The 18607-nt window shown below is 40.0% G+C and overlaps 2 protein-coding genes across 3 annotated transcripts in view; both read right to left on the bottom strand.

Moving 5' to 3' along the window:
* Window positions 1-18607, bottom strand: part of Chd6 (chromodomain helicase DNA binding protein 6) — a 179994-nt gene that overhangs the window by 79885 nt on the left and 81502 nt on the right. For both annotated transcript variants that reach the window (XM_057781825.1, XM_057781826.1), the window contains exons 6-9: window positions 6286-6348; window positions 5417-5475; window positions 4670-4787; window positions 103-189 (exon numbers count right to left, since the gene is read on the bottom strand). In XM_057781825.1, coding sequence (XP_057637808.1) covers window positions 103-189; window positions 4670-4787; window positions 5417-5475; window positions 6286-6348 — 327 coding nt within the window. The remainder of the gene's footprint in view (window positions 1-102; window positions 190-4669; window positions 4788-5416; window positions 5476-6285; window positions 6349-18607) is intronic.
* LOC130881963 (ubiquitin-60S ribosomal protein L40-like) lies at window positions 10344-10783 on the bottom strand. Its single transcript, XM_057781827.1, has one exon. The coding sequence runs from the start codon at window positions 10781-10783 to the stop codon at window positions 10397-10399; it is 387 nt and encodes a 128-aa protein (XP_057637810.1). The 3' UTR covers window positions 10344-10396.

Raw genomic sequence — 18607 nt, 5'->3', positions numbered from 1 at the left:
ACACATAAATGCCATTAAAACAAAGATCATTTGTTGACAAGACAAGCAGTGAGTGTGGAAGAAAGGACAAATTTTATGAAAGGAAAATGGCAACACACCTACCTCCCCTGTTTCTGCATCCTTGGTGTGGGCCACCTCTAAGATACGGTCAATTTCTATATAGTCTGGATTGAACAAGTCTTCATCAGGCTAAGGCAAACAGAATACAGTTAAGATGTGTAGTGTAGCTTTCTATCTGCAACTCTTAACAACCAGGGTTTATTTTTAAGTGGCCCCTACTCTGGACTCTTTCTGAAAACAAAGAAGAAAAGTGCTTGAGAACAAGTCATTTCACAGACATGCTGGAAGACTGTCCTCAAATCCTACTTTTCATGACTAAATTTAAAGGATCCAACCACTGTAGAGGTTGAACCAGGGCCAAGTAAGACCTTTTATAGCAATATTCCAAAGTCAGCACAAGGATACCCTCTGTCTTATAGCTCACTGTTCTTTGGTGACTTTAAATGAGAATTTCTTTTTCTTAATACTGATAAAGTTCTATTTCCTGATTTAGATGGTAGTTACAAGTTTTATTTTGTAAAAATCCACTGAGGTGTATACCTTGGATTTATTTTCTTATATATGTATGTATTTTATGCTTCCAAAAAGGCTGAATTAGGTCACATTTAAGACTAGTTAATGTGTCCCAAGCTCTGCAAAATGCTGTCAGCTAATCCTTACTGAACAGGTACTATAAGTGCTTTATGCCTCCACGAGAGGAGAGATGGCAGGCAAAAGTACGTGTACATATTTATGTATGCACTCATACATAGCTATGTAAAATAAATCATCTGGAGATCAAAGTATGACACAGCAGCAGCTAAAAACACTGTTTTGGACACCATTTTAAATAGCTTAACTACATGTATACTCATGATGTGTATGCTCAACAGAACATTAAGTTGTACACCTAAAATTTATGCAAATATTGCTAATTATATTTCCATGAAGTTGAAAACTGTTCCATCAAGTGTTCTCAAGGCAGACACTATTCAGAGTCCCTCTATATACATAAAAACACACTGAATCAGCAGTGGCTTATTCAAGTGGTCCAAGGCTACCCTGCCCTGGGTGTGTACATGGTCTGCGAGAAGCCCTCGCAGTTTGACTTCAGAGTACAAGTTCTGACCACTACACATTCCACTTCCAACCTCTGCAATGACTTAGTCATGCTTCCATCCCTGTACCACAACCTCCAATCCTCCTGCAGCAAAGCCCCCCACTAAGCGCTCACATCCAAGTGAACATGCTATCACGCTGAAGGCTGGTAACACCAGGCACAACAGCACTCTCCACAATGCAATCCAGGCAGAATGACTTGACAGGCAATAAATTTGTGGACAATTAAACTAGCAGTGCAATCATTTTGTCTACTAACTAATTATAAAACCGCTGAAACACTAATGCAGGCCATTAGACTCACTTCTCTATTTTAATCACCCTAGACTATCCAGACAAGCCTACACTCTGACTTTCTCACTGTTCATCTAACACTAATGCGACAAGAAGCCTGGGTTTCCAGTCAGAAGGCACTTACTTCTGTGGTGTGCGTGAGCTCTAGAGCAGGGGTCACTCTCAGCTATGCCTTGGATGTCTCATAAAGCAGTTGGAAATAATGAGCATAAAAATGATCAACCGAAAATTAAATCTCTATTCATATCACAAGATTATCATTTGTCCAAGTTACTAATATAAACACCAAATAGTTGACATCCTCTCCACTATTACTCATCCTTAATTCTGTGATGCACTCGAATCTTCTCAAAAGCTCATTCCTGGAACTAGAGATAGCACTGGATGATCTTCCAGAGGATCTAGGTTCAACTCCCAGTACCCACAATGCAGTTTACAATTATAACTCTAGTTCTGGGAGATCTGATGCCCTTTTCTGGCCTCTGAGGGAACCAGGCACACAAGTAGTGCAAATATACCTCGGCAAAATACCAATCTACAAAACAACAACAACAAAAAAGCCTTTTCATTTCTACCAGAACAAACTCCTGTTATACTATTCTAAGACACAACACAATTTCCCCTGTCTGCAACCAAGGAAAAGTCACTCCCGTGGGACTGTATCAGAAAGCAGAGTATTGTGTAGGCTTCATTACTAAGTTTAGATTTATTTATTTTTTAAAAAAGGTAAGAAACTGATGTAATGAGCACTGATCCCATGCCTAGCTCCAGTGACAAATAGGCTGTCTGTCTGTCTGACAGGGCTTAAAATGGAAGAGGCAGACGTGTAAACAAGTTACTTCATTGCAAACTCTTGCGAAAATAGAGGTGTGAAAGAAATATTCCAAGAAATACAGAGACTACCCGACGGGCTCACGACGGCCTGTCTCATTTAGTCATCGCCTTCTTTACCCAACTCTATTTTGGAGGAACATGTTACAAAAAAATAGTTCTCACAGGCTTTAAACCACTACAGAGACTCTGAATCAAACTGCAGTTTTATTGAGAGTGTGTATGTGTGATTGAATCCAGGGCCTTGAGCACTCTAGGAAACTGTCATAGCACTGACCTATATCTCCAGCACTAACTGTGAGATTACATCAGAAGGATCCCAAATGACATCATTCTGAAGCAACTTATCAATAGCAGAAGGACCACAATGTGAACCACAGTTGGAAAAATGGATGAGCAATATACTATAATTGATGGCACTTGAGCCTAAGTGGTCCTGTTTCGTTTTGTTTTTTTAAAGATTTATTTATTTATTATGTATACAGTGTTCTGCCTGTGTGCATACCTGCACCCCAGAAGAGGGCACCAGATCTCATTACAGATGGTTGTGAGCCACCATGTAGTTGCTGGGAACTGAACTCAGGACCTCTGGATGAACAGTCAATGTTCTTAACCGCTGAGCCATCTCTCCAGTCCCCTTAAGTGGTCCTGTTACTCGCCCTGTAGACTAGGCTGACCTCAAACTCATGGATTTGCCTGCCTCTGTCTCTCAAGTGCTGGGATTAAGGACATGTGCCACCACCACCTGGCTATAAGACTATGTTTTAAGAGTATTTTTATTTTCTCTTTCCTTCAAAAGTTATCTGTACAAAACTATACATTACATATTCCAAAAAAAAAAAAAAGGAAAAAAAGGAAAGAAAGAAAGAAAGAAAGAAAGAAAGAAAGAAAGAAAGAAAGAAAGAAAGAAAGAAAGAAAGAAAGAAAAGAGAACTGTGGGCTGGAGAGACGGCTGAGCACTTCCAGAAGTCTTAAGTTCAATTCCCAGCAACCACATGGTGGCTCACAGCCATCAATAATGGCATCTGATACCCTCTTTGGGCATGCAGATGTACATGAAGATAGAGCACCACATACATAAAATAAATAAATCTTAAAATAAAAGTGTTAAAATTCTATCAACCAGAAAAACATGATATCCATGTATTTACTCAAAACATTTTCTATGTATTATTATGATGTTTATTTTCCCTTGCACTCCAGTATGGAATTGCCCAACGTTCTGTTAGAGCCTGGCTTTATTTTTTTTTTTAAACTAGCATCAGTTCATAACATTAAGCTTACTTCCAAAGCACCAATAATTTTATTTAGTATTATTCTCACTAAATGTATAGTATCCTATTCTATAGGATATATAATTTAGCCTATTATCCAACACTGTGTTTGCTTTTTAATTATCAGTATAAATATCTTTTAAAATAGCTAATTCTTTATACAAAGACTTTATGGTTTCTTTAAAATAAATGACAACTAGACTAAAACAAATTTGGGATATCTGATGGGTCAGACTTAGTCATGTTCACAGTAGGGACAAGAAAGCCAGTGTCTCTTCACTATGTTGTCCCCAATAATGGTTAATACCTAGAATAGCCTTACATGCCTTTAAAACCCTCAAATATCTGATAAGTAAAAAACTGTAAGATTCCAATGGGCAGTGGAAGCGCACACCTTTAAACCCAGCACTTGGGAGACAGAGGCAGGTGGATCCCTGAAGAATCTGAAGCCAGCCTGGTCTACAAAGAGAGTTCCAGGACAACCAGGGCTGTTACAAGCCCCCCCCCCCCCAAACTAAACAAAAACAAAACTTCAAAACTGTGAGATTCTAATTTTATTTGTACTTTTGGTTTCTAGTGAAGCTACATGTTCTGGAATGCCTAATGACCAACATTTCCTTTCCTAAATTCCCTAAAGTAGCATATTTATCTACTTATTTCAGATTTGGTACTTTTCCTATGAAAGCTGTTTGGCATATGTCTGTATAGACACGTAACTTATGTGCCTGTGTAAATATGCCGATTCCTCTGCCATGCAAGTATGCACATGTGCATGATTAGAGAAAATGAATATATAAGCTATATACTCATATTTTCTATTTACGTGAGATGTCAGTTGTATCGTTTGATCTAAAGCCACCCTAGATTTAACAATAAAACTCACAAGTCTTTTCTCTTGTTTTGAAATTCTCAAGCTTATTTTCTAACATTTTTGGTCTTTTGTGTTTACATTCAAACTTTAAGAGAATGAATGTTGTTCTCTTTATCAGCATCGTATCAGACTTGGCCAATAGAGCTACACAGGACTTCACTGTGGAAATAGAAACTTCCACTTAAATGTTTAGTGCAGAAAGAAAAGCAGCAGTGAAATGAGTCAATACACATTGCTTCACCTCAGTAAAAATGTGCTTCATCTGGGCCTGTTTGTTCCTAAATCGCTTGATCTTCTGTGCGATGCGGGGATCCTTTTCCAGCTCTTCCATTGTGGCCCATTTACAATGTAAATAGGAACTATCCAAGGACATACAATTGTGAGACAAACACAGAAAAATACTATTAAGGTCCCAATAAAAAAGGATGACCATTGTACAAGAAGAAGTAGCAGGTGTCTACTGTGACACTGCTGGATACTGCTCACAAGGACCTTTCCCTAAAGGGCAACAATAGGATTGACTTCAAATCACTAATTTTTCTGCAGGTTCCACCAAAACTGGCTCAGAGGAGACAAAGGGGCAGACTTACGGACAAATTATCAATACACACCCAGTCAAAGGAGGCAGGCAGCATAAAGAGGAGAAATGCAAAAAGAAAAAGAATATACACCACAGAACAGCTTTTCCACCTTGGGTGCACATGGGAAATGCTCAGAGCCTTTAAAAGCACATCAGTCCTTAGGGCCCACTCCGACTATATATCAAGTGGTGCTGGGTAGAGCGAAGGCTTTAGTAGTTTTTAAAAACGTTCTGGGTGATTCTACATGAAGCCCAAAATGAGTAATACTGACTAAGGTGAACCTGAATGAGTCAAGATCATGCCTTAGGGGTCAGTTGATAAAAACATAGAAAATAATGAAGTGTCATAGGAAAGAAAGTTTTATTCACATAAAATTTAAATACAAGTAGAATATCAAATAGACGTACAAATTTCTATACTTAACGTAGAACAGCTCTAGGTCAAATGGAGGTTCTCCTGGGTGAACCTGAAACCAACAGTAAACAGTTATCAGCCCATCCCCCAAGAAGCTCACCCATATAGGCCAAAACAAAACAGGTGAACCAATACCTCTGCCTCGTTTTAGTAGGATTTCTGAAAAGCATTCCTATTATCTCGGGTCTTTTCTTACAAGTTAACAGCTAATCCTAATTCAAACTCTAAATTTTCCAAGAACTAGATGAACAGCTACTCAATAGAGTAAGGGGTACAAAAAGGGATCTCTGCTGACATTTTTCCAAGGTCCACATGGAAAAAGCTTTTAGTCCAGGATAGCCCAGGATACAGAAATGTGAGGACCACAGCATGGTGCAGAAGTAACTTAAGTTCATGGCTCTCTCCTGATTCTCTCTTCAAGAAAACAACAATCAGGACGTCTATAATGAAGAGAAGATAAGCTATATCTACACTGGGACCAACATACTGCCTCACTCATGGAACGTTCTCTTAGGAATTCCTAGGACAGCCCAAGATGTGTAAAGAAAAACTCCACTGTTTCCTATTAGGATTTCTTATCCACCTATTCTTGGCCCCTGATGACTTTTATGGGATACCACACAAAGGGATAAAAATATGTTTGTTAGGATCTTAATGGAGAAAACTATCAACTGATCATTTAAGACATTTAAGAACTTAGTGTCCTAAGAACCTCCACAGTGACAATGTTCTTGACAAGCTTTCACACTAGCCATGACCTTCCTCCATCACCAAGGATGAATAGTTGGTTCTCCAGGCAAATCCTTCTCCACAGAGGTAGTGTCTACTCGTGACAGAAAAACATGAAACAGGGGCCACCAACCTCCTGGACAGTCTTAGATGCCAGGATCTTCTCAATGATGTTTGCATCGTCTTCTGGAGGCTCCTGAAGACAGAAATTTAAGAGAAAAAGAAAGGTTACCAGAAACAGCATCTGAGAGAATAACTAAGTGAAGGATGAGGTTCTGAGTTGAGGGATTTTTGGATTTTGGAATATCTGTATAGACTACCATCAGAATAAATGTAATTCAAAATCCTGAAATCTACTATTCATCTACCTTCACAAAGATACTCAAAGATTTTAGATTTGAAAACACTTTGGATGAAGGATGCATAGTTTGTTAAAGCATAGCTACTACCTCCTTCAAGGCTCACAGTACAGGACTAGCAGGATAGCTTGGAGGGTTAAAACTCTTAAAACACAAGCCTAAACATCTGATTTAGATCCTCAGGTCCCACAATGGAATAAGACTGACTTCTGAAAGTGTGCTCTGATCTTGAGTGCGTGAGCATGTACACACACACACACACACACGGTAATTAATTAAAAATGTAAAAGTTCACAGACTTTGAGTACCAAAGCCCCCTCTAAGAAGACCACAAATAAAGACAACATAAGGGGATCAAAGGGATTCAAATTGGAAAGGAAGAAGTTAAACTTTCATTATTTGCAGACGATATGATAGTGTACATAAGCGACCCCAAAAACTCCAGCAAAGAACTCCTTCAGCTGATAAACACCTTTAGTAGCGTTGCAGGATACAAGATCAATTCCAAAAAATCAGTTGCCCTCCTATACACAAAGGATAAGGAAGCAGAGATGGAAATCAGAGAAGCATCACCCTTCACGATAGCCACAAATAGCATAAAATATCTTGGGGTAACTCTAACCAAGGAAGTAAAGGATCTGTTTGACAAGAACTTTAAGTCAATGAAGAAAGAAATTGAGGAGGATACCAGAAAATGGAAGGATCTCCCTTGCTCTTGGATTGGGAGGATCAACATAGTAAAAATGGCAATTCTACCAAGGGCAATTTATAGATTCAATGCAATCCCCATTAAAATCCCATCAAAATTCTTCACAGATCTTGAGAGGACAATAATCAACTTTATATGGAGAAACAAAAAACCCAGGATAGCCAAAACAATCTTATATAATAAAGGATCGTCTGGAGGCATTACCATCCCTGACCTCAAACTCTATTACAGAGCCTCAGTATTGAAAACGGCTTGGTATTGGCATAAAAACAGAGAAGTCGATCAATGGAACCGAGTAGAAGACCCTGATTTTAACCCACAAACTTATGAACACCTAATTTTTGATAAAGGAGCTAAAAGTATTCAATGGAAAAAAGAGAGCATCTTCAACAAATGGTGCTGGCAAAACTGGTTGTCAACGTGTAGAAGAATGAAAATAGATCCATATCTAGCACCATGCACAAAACTCAAGTCCAAATGGATTAAAGACCTCAATATTAGTCTGAACACACTGAACCTGATAGAAGAAAAAGTGGGAAGTACTCTACAACATATGGGTACAGGAGATCACTTCCTACGTTTATCCCCAGCAGCACAGACATTAAGGACAACATTGAATAAATGGGACCTCCTGAAACTGAGTAGCTTCTGTAAAGCAAAGGACACTGTCACTAAGACAAAAAGGCAACCCACTGACTGGGAGAAGATCTTCACCAACCCTACAACAGACAAAGGTCTGATCTCCAAAATATATAAAGAACTCAAGAAACTAGACTTTAAAATGCTAATGAACCCAATAAAAAAATGGGGCACTGATCTGAACAGAGAATTCTCAACAGAAGAAATTCAAATGGCCAAAAGACACTTAAGGTCATGCTCAACCTCCTTAGCAATAAGGGAAATGCAAATTAAAACAACTTTGAGATACCATCTTACACCTGTCAGAATGGCTAAAATCAAAAACACCAATGATAGCCTTTGCTGGCGAGGTTGTGGAGAAAGAGGCACACTCATTCATTGCTGGTGGGAATGCAAACTTGTGCAACCACTTTGGAAATCAGTGTGGCGATTTCTCAGGAAATTTGGGATCAACCTACCCCATGATCCAGTAATACCACTATTGGGAATATACCCAAGAGATACCCCATCAAATGACAAAAGTATCTGTTCAACTATGTTCATAGCAGTATTGTTTGTAATAGCCAAAACCTGGAAACAACCTAGATGCCCTTCAATGGAGGAATGGATGAAGAAAATGTGGAATATATACATATTAGAGTACTACTCAGCAGTAAAAAACAATGACTTCTCGAATTTTGCGTGCAAATGGATGGAAATAGAAAACACTATCCTGAGTGAGGTATCCCAGACCCAAAAAGAGGAACATGGGATGTACTCACTCATAATCGGTTTCTAGCCATAAATAAAAGGCATTAAGCATATAATTTGTGATCCTAGAGAAGTTAAATAAGAAAGTGAACCCAAAGAAAATCATATAGTCATCCGCATGGAGAGGGGGAAGTAGACAAGATTGCAGGGCAAAAACTGGGAACTTGCGGGTGAGAAGGCATGGGGCAAAGGGGAAATAGGATGAGAAACATGAGAAGGGGAGGATGGGAGGAGCTCGGGGGACTGGGATGGTTGGGATATAGGAAGGGAGGATACGGGAGCAGCGAAGTATATATCCTATCTAAGGGAGCCATCTTAGGGTTGGCAAGAGACTTGACTCTTGAGGGGTTCGCAGGTGTCCAGGAATATGTTCCCAGCTGGTACCTTGGGCAACTAAGGAGAGGGAACCTGAAATGACCCTATCCTATACTGATGAATATCTTGCATATCACCTTAGAACCTTCATCTGGCGATGGATCGAGGTAGAGACAGAGTCTCAATTTGGAGCAACAGTCTGAGCTCTTAAGGTCCAAATGAGGAGCAGAAGGAGGGAGAAGATGAGCAAGGAAATCAGGACCACGAGGGATGCACCCACCCACTGTGACAGTGGAACTGATCTATTGGGAGCCCACCAAGGCCAGCTGGTCTGGGACTGAATAAGCATGGGTTGATTCTGGACTTTCTGAGCATGGCGGACAATGAAGGCAGATGAGAAGCCAAGGACAATGGCACTAGGCTTCGATCCTAATACATGAACTGGCTTTGTGGGAGCTTAGCCTGTTTAGACGCTCATCTTCCTGGACGTAGATAGAAGACCTTCGTCTTCCCGCAGGGCAGAGAATTTGGACTGCTCTTCAGTATCGAGAGGGAGGGGGAATGGTGTGGGGGGAGGAGAAGAAGAGTGGGGATAGGGGGAGGGGAGTGGGGGGAGGGGGCAATATTTGGGAGGAGGGGAGGGAGATGGGAAATGGGGAGCAGGTGGAAATTTTAATTAAAAAAGAATAAAAAATAAATAAAAAGAAAAAAAAAAGAAGACCACAAATATTTTGCAAAGCTAGAATTCAAACAGTAGGGTGCTAAGTTCTGTGCATAGCCCTTACTGTAAAGCAGAAGAGATTCTGGGCTCTAAGACTAAAGAACCAATAAAATTGCTCCAAAGACTTCCAATTTTCGTAAAACTTACACATTTTGATACATAAAATTTTCTATAATAGAAAAGAATCTTGGGGTGGGGGTGGATGCAGTGGTCAAAGTGATTAAGTTACAAAACTTAGTCTGATACCAGGACACAACAGCAGAGAGAACTAACTTTCACAAGTTGTCTTCTGACCTCTATCCATGTACCACAGCATGTATATGCATAATACAAATAAATGTAGTAAAATAAAAAAAGAAACTTGGAGTCTGACAATATAATCAAAAGATCCCAATTCTAATACCTATCAACTACTGACTTCAGCAAAGTTAATTACTATTTCTTGGTTTCTGAATAATAGTTGAAGTGGTAGGAAAGATATATACCACCAATTTAATAGGGTAAAACAGCACATGAAAAGAGTTTTTTAACCTATGAAATCAAGGTGTAATGATTTCTATCCAACCGCTGTTTCACTGATAGTCCCAACTGAAGATTAATTCCTTTCTTTCTATCCTAGTCACACCAAAATCCCAGGCCCCCAATCTCCATGAAATCGTTTTATTTTTTATTTATTTTTTTTATTTTTTTCCAGTCGATGGAAGGGGACTTTATTTGGTCCCAGGGTCATGGGCCAGTTATGGCCCCAGCTTTATTTGACCTTCTTCTTGGGGCGCAGGTTGTTGGTGTGACCGCACTTCTTCTTGTGGCAGTTGACTGCACGGGGGTGCAGGCGTGCATAGCACTTGCGGCAGATCATCTTGTCACAGTTGTACTTCTGGGCAAGCTGACGAAGGGACGGCTTGATGATGCCACCACGCAGACGAAGCACCAGGTGCAAAGTGGAATCTTTCTGGATGTTGTAGTGGGACAGGGTCCGGCCATTCTCCAGCTGCTTGCCGGCAAATATCAGCCTCTGCTGGTCAGGTGGGATGCCTTCCTTGTCTTGGATCTTGGCCTTGACATTCTCAATGGTGTCACTGGGCTTGACCTCAAGAGTGAAGGTCTTGCCTGTCAGGGTCTTCACAAAGATCTGCATGTTGGCATCTGCAACCTGCTCGGTCGCCGCGTTGAAAAGAAAGAGGACGGTGGAAGCGGAAACCCCCGAGTCCTCCATGAAATCTTAATGAATAAATGTATAACTATTCATTATACAAAACATCAGGACGAAAACAACAGTCTTGGAAGGACATACTGAATCCGAGTTCCCTTAGGTTTCGCTTCTTTCTGGACTTGTGCAGTCACCTTTCATTGGTTTCATATGTTCTATGACCTTTCTAGACCTACTTCAATCTAAGACTTGAAGCAGTACTGAAAAGAATGCTCACCACAACAACCTGACTAGCTAGAACATTCCAGAAAGATGATTATGCTGCATATCAACTTCATATTCAATTACCCCAAAGGCCATACCACTACAGAAAACATACTGTTAAACTGTCTTAAATCAAGCTCTTCCCAGAGTAAAGAGTGATGCCATGGCAGTGAAGTACGATCTCATCAAGCAGGCAGCAGATGGCCCAAGAAATCTGAGTATTTCCTCTGTGGGAGTCTTTCCCTGAACCTCAGCCTTGGCCCTTGGCTATGCCAGATGCCAGTAAACCTTTAAAATCTGCCTGCCTGTCTCCCTTGGAGCTGAGGGTATAGGTCTTTGTGAGGGGTTCCTGGCTTCTTATACGGTGCTAGGACCTGAAATGGGTCATGACTGCAGAGCAGGTGCTCTTAACTGTAGAGTCTCAGTATTTTATTTAACCTCCCAAATGTCTGAAGTATTATAATTTAAACATGCTGACAGAATCAACACAAAAATTAAATATTTTTTTCAAATGTTCAGTTCCTTATGTTTTCAAACTACAGTGTGTCCTTTGTACTTTCAGCATACTTCAATCCAGGCCAGTCACATTTCTAATGCTCATAGGCTCACGTGGCTAGCAATGTCCATACCAGGCAGTATTAAGTAATGCCTGTATTGAACAATGAAGCTCTATTCTCTTTTACTGATTTATTTCCCTATCCTCACAGCAAAACCACTGTCTTTATTATGGCAGCTTAATTACGAAGTTTTCACTGGTTTTCCCTTTTTACATTTGATAACATATTTCTATGCAAGGGCATCATCTTATCCTCACAGCAGATGAGTATGTACAATGAAAGCAAATGGAAACAGAAATGAGGGAGAGGGATCTATGAAAAAAGGGAAGTAGGATTATTTATTGGGTTAATGCTTTTTATACTATGAATAACAAAGAAAGGTAGGGATGGGAAGGAACAGAATAATAACTTAGTGCATGGGCTGTAGAAGGAATGCTCAGGAAAGGTGTCTTCAGAGAGGTGGAAGCTTCCAGGGGTGAAGGCTCCCACACTAGGTCTTGATGCAGGCTGACAGCACATTCAGTCCAGTTTGTGTGTCAGGGCTTCTGAGTCTAGCTGTTCCTACTCTGATTCTGCTGGGACACGTTTTCCATTTGAGCCTCCAGCACTGAACTCTGGGCTCTTGCTGCCCTCTTCCTACATCTTCCCGCAGACCAGCTATTTCTTAGCTTTCTTCAAAAGCGCATGTACTTGGTGTAGTAAAATGCCAAACTCAGGTTTCCATTTTGGGCTAGAGCATTGGCTCCTCATTAGTGCCAAGTGCAAGATTGTTACTTCTGATGATGGGGAGCCCCTTGGGGAGAAGAGCCTGAAGTATGACTTGTGACCTTGAACAATGGCTGGCTGGGTGAGCAGGGAGAATACTGCAGTTGTGTAGCTTCTGCAGAATGGAGTTTCTAGGGCTTCTACAGCAACAGTAAAAACACCTTCAGAAGTCGAATCTCTGAAAGGGTCATCAAAGCAGTAGAAAGAGTAGAAAGACCTGGCCAAGGGATTCAAACTGTCAGAATATTCTCATGTACATCTAGTGTCCACCTGAGATATCCGTTGTTTAATGTGTCAGCTTATCACTAGGAATGTCCAACATCAATTTAATCAGGTATGCCAGATTGCATGCTTAAATATTACTGACTTCATCCGATTACAGAATCTTCTTTAGAACAAGCCTTCAACTTAGGTCTTGCTTTTCAAGATTATTTCAGGCTATTCTAGTCTTAGTATTTCTATATAAGCATCCACTCACAGGAAATGCTGTATTTGGGTTTCCTTTTATTTAAATAATTGTGAGGCTTTTTTTGTTTTGTGTTCATTTCTCTGTGTAGCCTTGGCTGTCCTGGAACTCAGAGATCTGCCTGCCTCTGCCTCCCAAGTGCTGGGACTAAAGGTGTGTGCTATTTCCTGGCAACATTTATTAATCCTAATGGCTTCTAGAATCTGTTGAATTTTCTACAGTCATTCAACTATAACTAATGTCAGTTATATATTCCATTGTAATCTTTCAACTGTTTATTTCTTTGGTTTAAGTGTCTTAGTATGTGCTTGTGTATGCATGTATGCATGCACATGGAGGTCAGACTGATGCTCTTGAGCTTATTTTTTAGAGACAGTGTCTCTTACTGAGCCTGGAGTCCACAGACTAGCTAGACTGGCTCGTCAGCAAGTTTTCGGGATCTGATTGTCTCTGTCCCTTCCCTAGGAACTATGGTTACAATCAAAAGGCACCAGTCTTTTACTTGGGTGCTGGGGATTCAAAGTGAGCCTTCAAGCTTGAAAAACAAGCACTTGCCAACTAAGCTTTCTCCACAGCCCCAACATTTTATTTCTTCTCTGCTTTCCAGTGTGTTTGGGAATATAAATTATGATTATACAGATTATAAAATATGATTATATAGAGAATTATCTTTTAACTCTAAAATTTCAAGGAAATATATTAAATATTGCATAAATATTTAATATGATATTAGCTGTGATTTTACCTCTAATAGTTCTTTAAATGTCAACTTTTGTTTCCAAAGTGCAAGATATAACTTTTTAGGGAAAAATTTTTCATATACTTTTCTTTCTTAAGGTTCACCAGACTGTTGAGTCTATTGGCTAATATTGTCATCAGTTTATTGAACTCTTAGTCATTAATTCTATCTTCAAATGCTGCTTTGCTCCAGTTTCTTCTCTGCCTAGAATACAGTCAGAAATGCCTTTTACTGAATCCTGCTTCTCTCTCATACTTTGCTCTGTTGGAGCTGTACTATATTAAGAAAATTTTCCATTGATGTCTTCATATTCACTAATCTTATCTTCTACTGTATCTAACCAACTTTTAAATTTGTCTACTGTAAAATGAAGATTCTTTTCATAATTCTAAATGGTTGATTTGGTTGTCATAAAATTCTCTATTGGAAATTTATCTTGCCCATCTTTTCCATAATATATCATCCATAGTTATTTTCAAGTTCTGTTTGGTTACCTCAGCAACTGTGCCAAGTTTGTTTTCTAGGGACATCTAGTTATTTTTTATTCTATGTTGGACACCAAGGATAAAGAATATAACAGTTCCAAATAATGGTGTCTATCACAACGTTTCCCATCTTTCTTAGACAAAGGAGGAAAGGATCGATGATCCCATCTAGTCAGTTGAGTTGGGTCAGGACTGGGGACTGTTAACATGTATCCCAAGAGAGGAATAAAAGAAAATTCAAACCTCCCCAAACTATCCAAACAGTTTTACCTGTTCCTAGAGTACAAGTGTCCATGGTCATACTGAAAAAGACTGTCAGTTCTTAAGCCTGATTCACATGCCCATAAAGAGTTTCAGTTGATCCTTGTATTCTATAACCCTAAAGATGTTACAATCTAACAAAAATCTCAAGTGAAAGTCAGACTTTTTGTGGTAGGCCACCCATCTTTTTTTGTTTGTTTTTAAGAGTCTTGCTACATAGACCAGGCTGCCCTCAAAGTTATGATCCTTCTGCTTCAGCTTCCTGAGTGCCAAGATTCAATATACAAATGGAGGACCGGTAAAATGAAACTAAAAACGTCTATGGCAGGAGAATTTCAACAAAGTACCTTGCTGAACCTGGGGCAGCATAGGAAGCTGGACCTTTTGCCAGAAGACAAACTCAAATTTTATAGCTTCACAATACATAAGTCCCCAAAATCTCACGTAGAGAGCAACTTTGCTTTAGGCCACAATCATTTCACTAGCTCTGGATACTCCAATCACTGTCTAGCTCTGAGTGCTCATCTCAATCCTAGAATACAGTCTTGCTCTGGGCCAATCCTGACCCTCAGGTTTCAGAACCAAGTGCCTTCAGAGAAGAAAACTAAGAAAACTAACGACTGTCAGCTCATCTAAGACTTGCTCTTCACTGCCTGCAATTATTAACTCAGCTAATTTCTATGTCCACAGGTAGTAGATGTCTTTAAAAATATGCTGTAACAACTTCTCCTTTTCTGTCCATCTTACAGCAACCTCACCCGGAGGGGAAATCTTCCGATATTAACTCACACTAAGAAGGCGCAGGAAGATTCGTTTTAAGGTTTCTTTCTTTCCAGTCCTCCTTCAGCCCTTTTTTTGGGGGGGGGGATAAGGGGAGGGGTCTACACTAATTTCGAAGTGATTACATCTAGTCTCATGATTTTAAATACTAGCTATATTGTGAGGCCTGCCAAATTCACACATCCCAGATTAAAACTTCTTTCCAGACTGCAGACTCACATTCTAATTATTTCTTGCATCTCTACTTAGATGCAAATCTTAAGGTATTTTAAATTAAAATTTCTAAAAATTAATTCTTGGTCTGATACATTAACAAGTCTCCAGCACCTAAGTCCTAATCCCTCAATCAAGAGTTCTTTCCCATCTGAGTTAAAGGAAATTTTACCTTTTCGGGCGCTCAAACCAAAGATCCGGATGCAATCTTTAACTGTTTTCTCTCCACATACCCACGTGTAGTGGTTTGAAGAAGAATCCTAGAGAGAATCTGTGCACTGATGCTTACTGTTATCTTGAGAAACTGGTTCAACTCTCACCAAGAATCCACATGTAAAATCAAAAGCAGAAGAAGCTGTTTTGGTTCCGCAGTAGCTAGGGCTCTGATTTTGAAAACTTGTCAATAAGCTGCCCTCTCAAGGCCTGGGCATGCTAGTCTTCACCTTGGACTTTAGATTACATACTCACAAGACTGCCACTCTGAACAGCAAAACTGACAAGAAAGCATACATCAGGCTCTTTCTTATTTAAATTTGGTGAAATTTTGGGACACAATTAATGCAAGACCAATTTCTACCTATGGTTCTCCATAAAAAACTCTCTTTACTAATATACTTAGAGGGAAAAGACTTGATCAATTTCTGAGATCATCCGTCAGATTAGCGACTGTTACCTTTAGGTAATTGAGAAGTCATAACCATATACCTGAAATATGATAAAGGGTTTGGGATAAATAACTTATAGTAGGAAATAAAATCCTTTGTAGTGTTTCAACTACCAATTAAACCATAAAATGTCCAAGAAAAGCCCAAATAAAGCAACACATTTCAATGACTCCACGCAGTCTTGCAAGAACTATTTTTAACTATTTATTTGAAAAGCACTGCAATAACAAATAATTCCTATCAATTATCACGTTCATTGGTTGGATAACGTTGGCAGAGGAACAAATCAACTGAATTGCCAGCCTCTAACTAACTGTGTGTGACCTGGATCATTCTGTACCTCATTTCTTAATGGTTAAATCTGGACACTATCTGCCTGCTCCTTGCTACTTTTCTTGTAAAGACTGAAGAAAAGACAAGTGAGGTAACATGAGGATGCTTTAGGCTGGAGGAGAGGTGGCTGAAGGCCAGGGGTCAACAGCCTCTGTAAGCACACGAGTGTCTGGGAAGGATGGGTACCTGCCTTGCTGCTTCTCTGCATGAGCAGTAGGTTCTGCCAGGCAGCACCAGGGTCTCCAGAATGACACACAGCTTGTGTCCCAGAATGTGTTACTGGCAACGATTTCCCTCCCACATCCACAGCATGATTCTGCATTTCCCTTTCTTGTCTTTTCTAAACCAGATACTTGGCATAGACCTCCTCAATTAATCCCCCTTTTACTTGTAATGTCTGCACCAAGTCCCAGTGCCATCATTCTCAAAAAATGCTCCCCAAAGGAAGAGAATGCCACTGGAATGCAAATAAGGTCATTCTGCTCTTCTGCTCTAATGCACTTGTGCCTTCTATCTCTAACTCAATCCACAGTATAAAGGCTACACATGCTAGTTGAGCTGCAAGGCTCTGCAGTGTGGCTTTTTCTACCCCTTAACCCTTATATCTTATTGTTCCACAAATCATAGCCCGGCAGGCATCTATGCTTATCTCCATTGGTCATATAATCCATGGCTGACTGTTAGAAAATGTCTTCTGAATGAGCTCTTTCCTATTCCAGCTTCGGTGTGGTCACTGTGCCTAGCACATACTTGCAGGCTGCACTGATTGCAGTGTTAGTAAAGCCATATGTCCCTTCTACCAGACAGAGAGAGCTCTGCGGCATCAAGAGTCATCTGGACACTTCCACCTACATTCCAGACTCTAGATTTGTAGCAGGCTCACAATAGTCATCTGTCAAACCACAGTTCCAACTATAATTACAAATTCATTTGATTTCATTATCAAGACAAGATTTACTATAAGACTTTGCTCTAAATTATTTATTATTTTATGTGTATAAGCATTATATCTGCATGTAATATCTGTGTACTTTGTGCCTTCCTGATACCCAAGGAGGCCAGAAGAAGGTGTAAGACCCCAAGGAAGTGGGGCTACAAATGGTTGTGAGTCATCTTCTGGGTGTTGGGACTCAAACGTGGGTCCTCTGTGAAAGTAACAAGTCCTCTTAACTATTGATCCGTCTCTCCAGCCCAAAACGCTTACTTTTTAAAGAATTATAATGTATGTTAGTTATGTAGCCTAGGCTGGCCTTGAACTCATGATCCTCCTACTTCTGCCTCCTTCAACAAATCCTACTAGCATGCGCCCCTACAATCGGCAGTTACTTTCTCAGCAATTATAATGTGTGTTACATGTGGGGGAGAGGAGAGGGAGACAGAAGGAGGCAAGAGAGGGGGAACTATGGTTGGTATGTAAAATGAATAAAAAGAAAAAAAATGCCAAAAAATTATGTCAGATGACACCCGTGTGGAGGTCAGAAGGCAGCTTGTGGGAACTTGTCCTTCTCCCACTGTGTGGGTTCTGGGGACTGAACTTAGCTTGCCAGACTTGGTGGGAAGTCCTTTTATCTACTGAGTCTTTTTGGGATTTTTTTGGAGATAGGGTCTCACTCTACAGCCCAGTCTGGCTGAGAACTCACTATGTAGTCCAGGCTGGCCTCAAACTGATGGTGATACTCATAATTCAACCCCCAGAATATCACGATATAGATGAGATTTACCATATCCAGCAAGAATCTTACATTCTAATGAGTAAAAACAAAACAAAACAAAACAAAAAAAAACCCCAATAAAAACGGATAATAGATCGGAATATATTAGTTAAAGCATTTCAGCAGTTTTCTTCCCAATGGTAAATTGAGCATAAAACAGGCATTCCTTACAATCCTCAAGACGAGGTACTATTGAAAGATCTCATGGCAATCTAAAGATACAACTTAATAAAAAAGTAAGTTATATCCTCAGTCAGCACATAATGTTTAAATCATGCCCTTTTCATTTACAATTTTTTGAATGTGGGTGCTCGTGAGCAGTATGCCACGGATAGATTTTGGCATGATGGCAGTCAAGTGACTTTTGCTGAGGTGAAATGGGAGGGTACTGTATTTTGGAAGAACCCTGACCCTGTTTGATGTGAGGTCGAGGGTATGTTTGTGTTTTTTTTTTCACAGGAAGAAAAGGAAACTTGATGGCTGCCTGAGCATTTGGTGTGGTGTGTGGAACAGAGGAGTACCTGCCCTGATGATATTGTGGCTGTTGATACTCCCCCAGAGGAGTTGGAGTG

The sequence above is a fragment of the Chionomys nivalis genome, chromosome 9 (genome assembly GCF_950005125.1).
Source record: "Chionomys nivalis chromosome 9, mChiNiv1.1, whole genome shotgun sequence".
NCBI classification, from domain to species: domain Eukaryota; kingdom Metazoa; phylum Chordata; class Mammalia; order Rodentia; family Cricetidae; genus Chionomys; species Chionomys nivalis.
The sequence above is the reverse complement of the archived record's forward strand: the minus strand, read 5'-3'. Positions and strand labels throughout refer to the sequence as shown.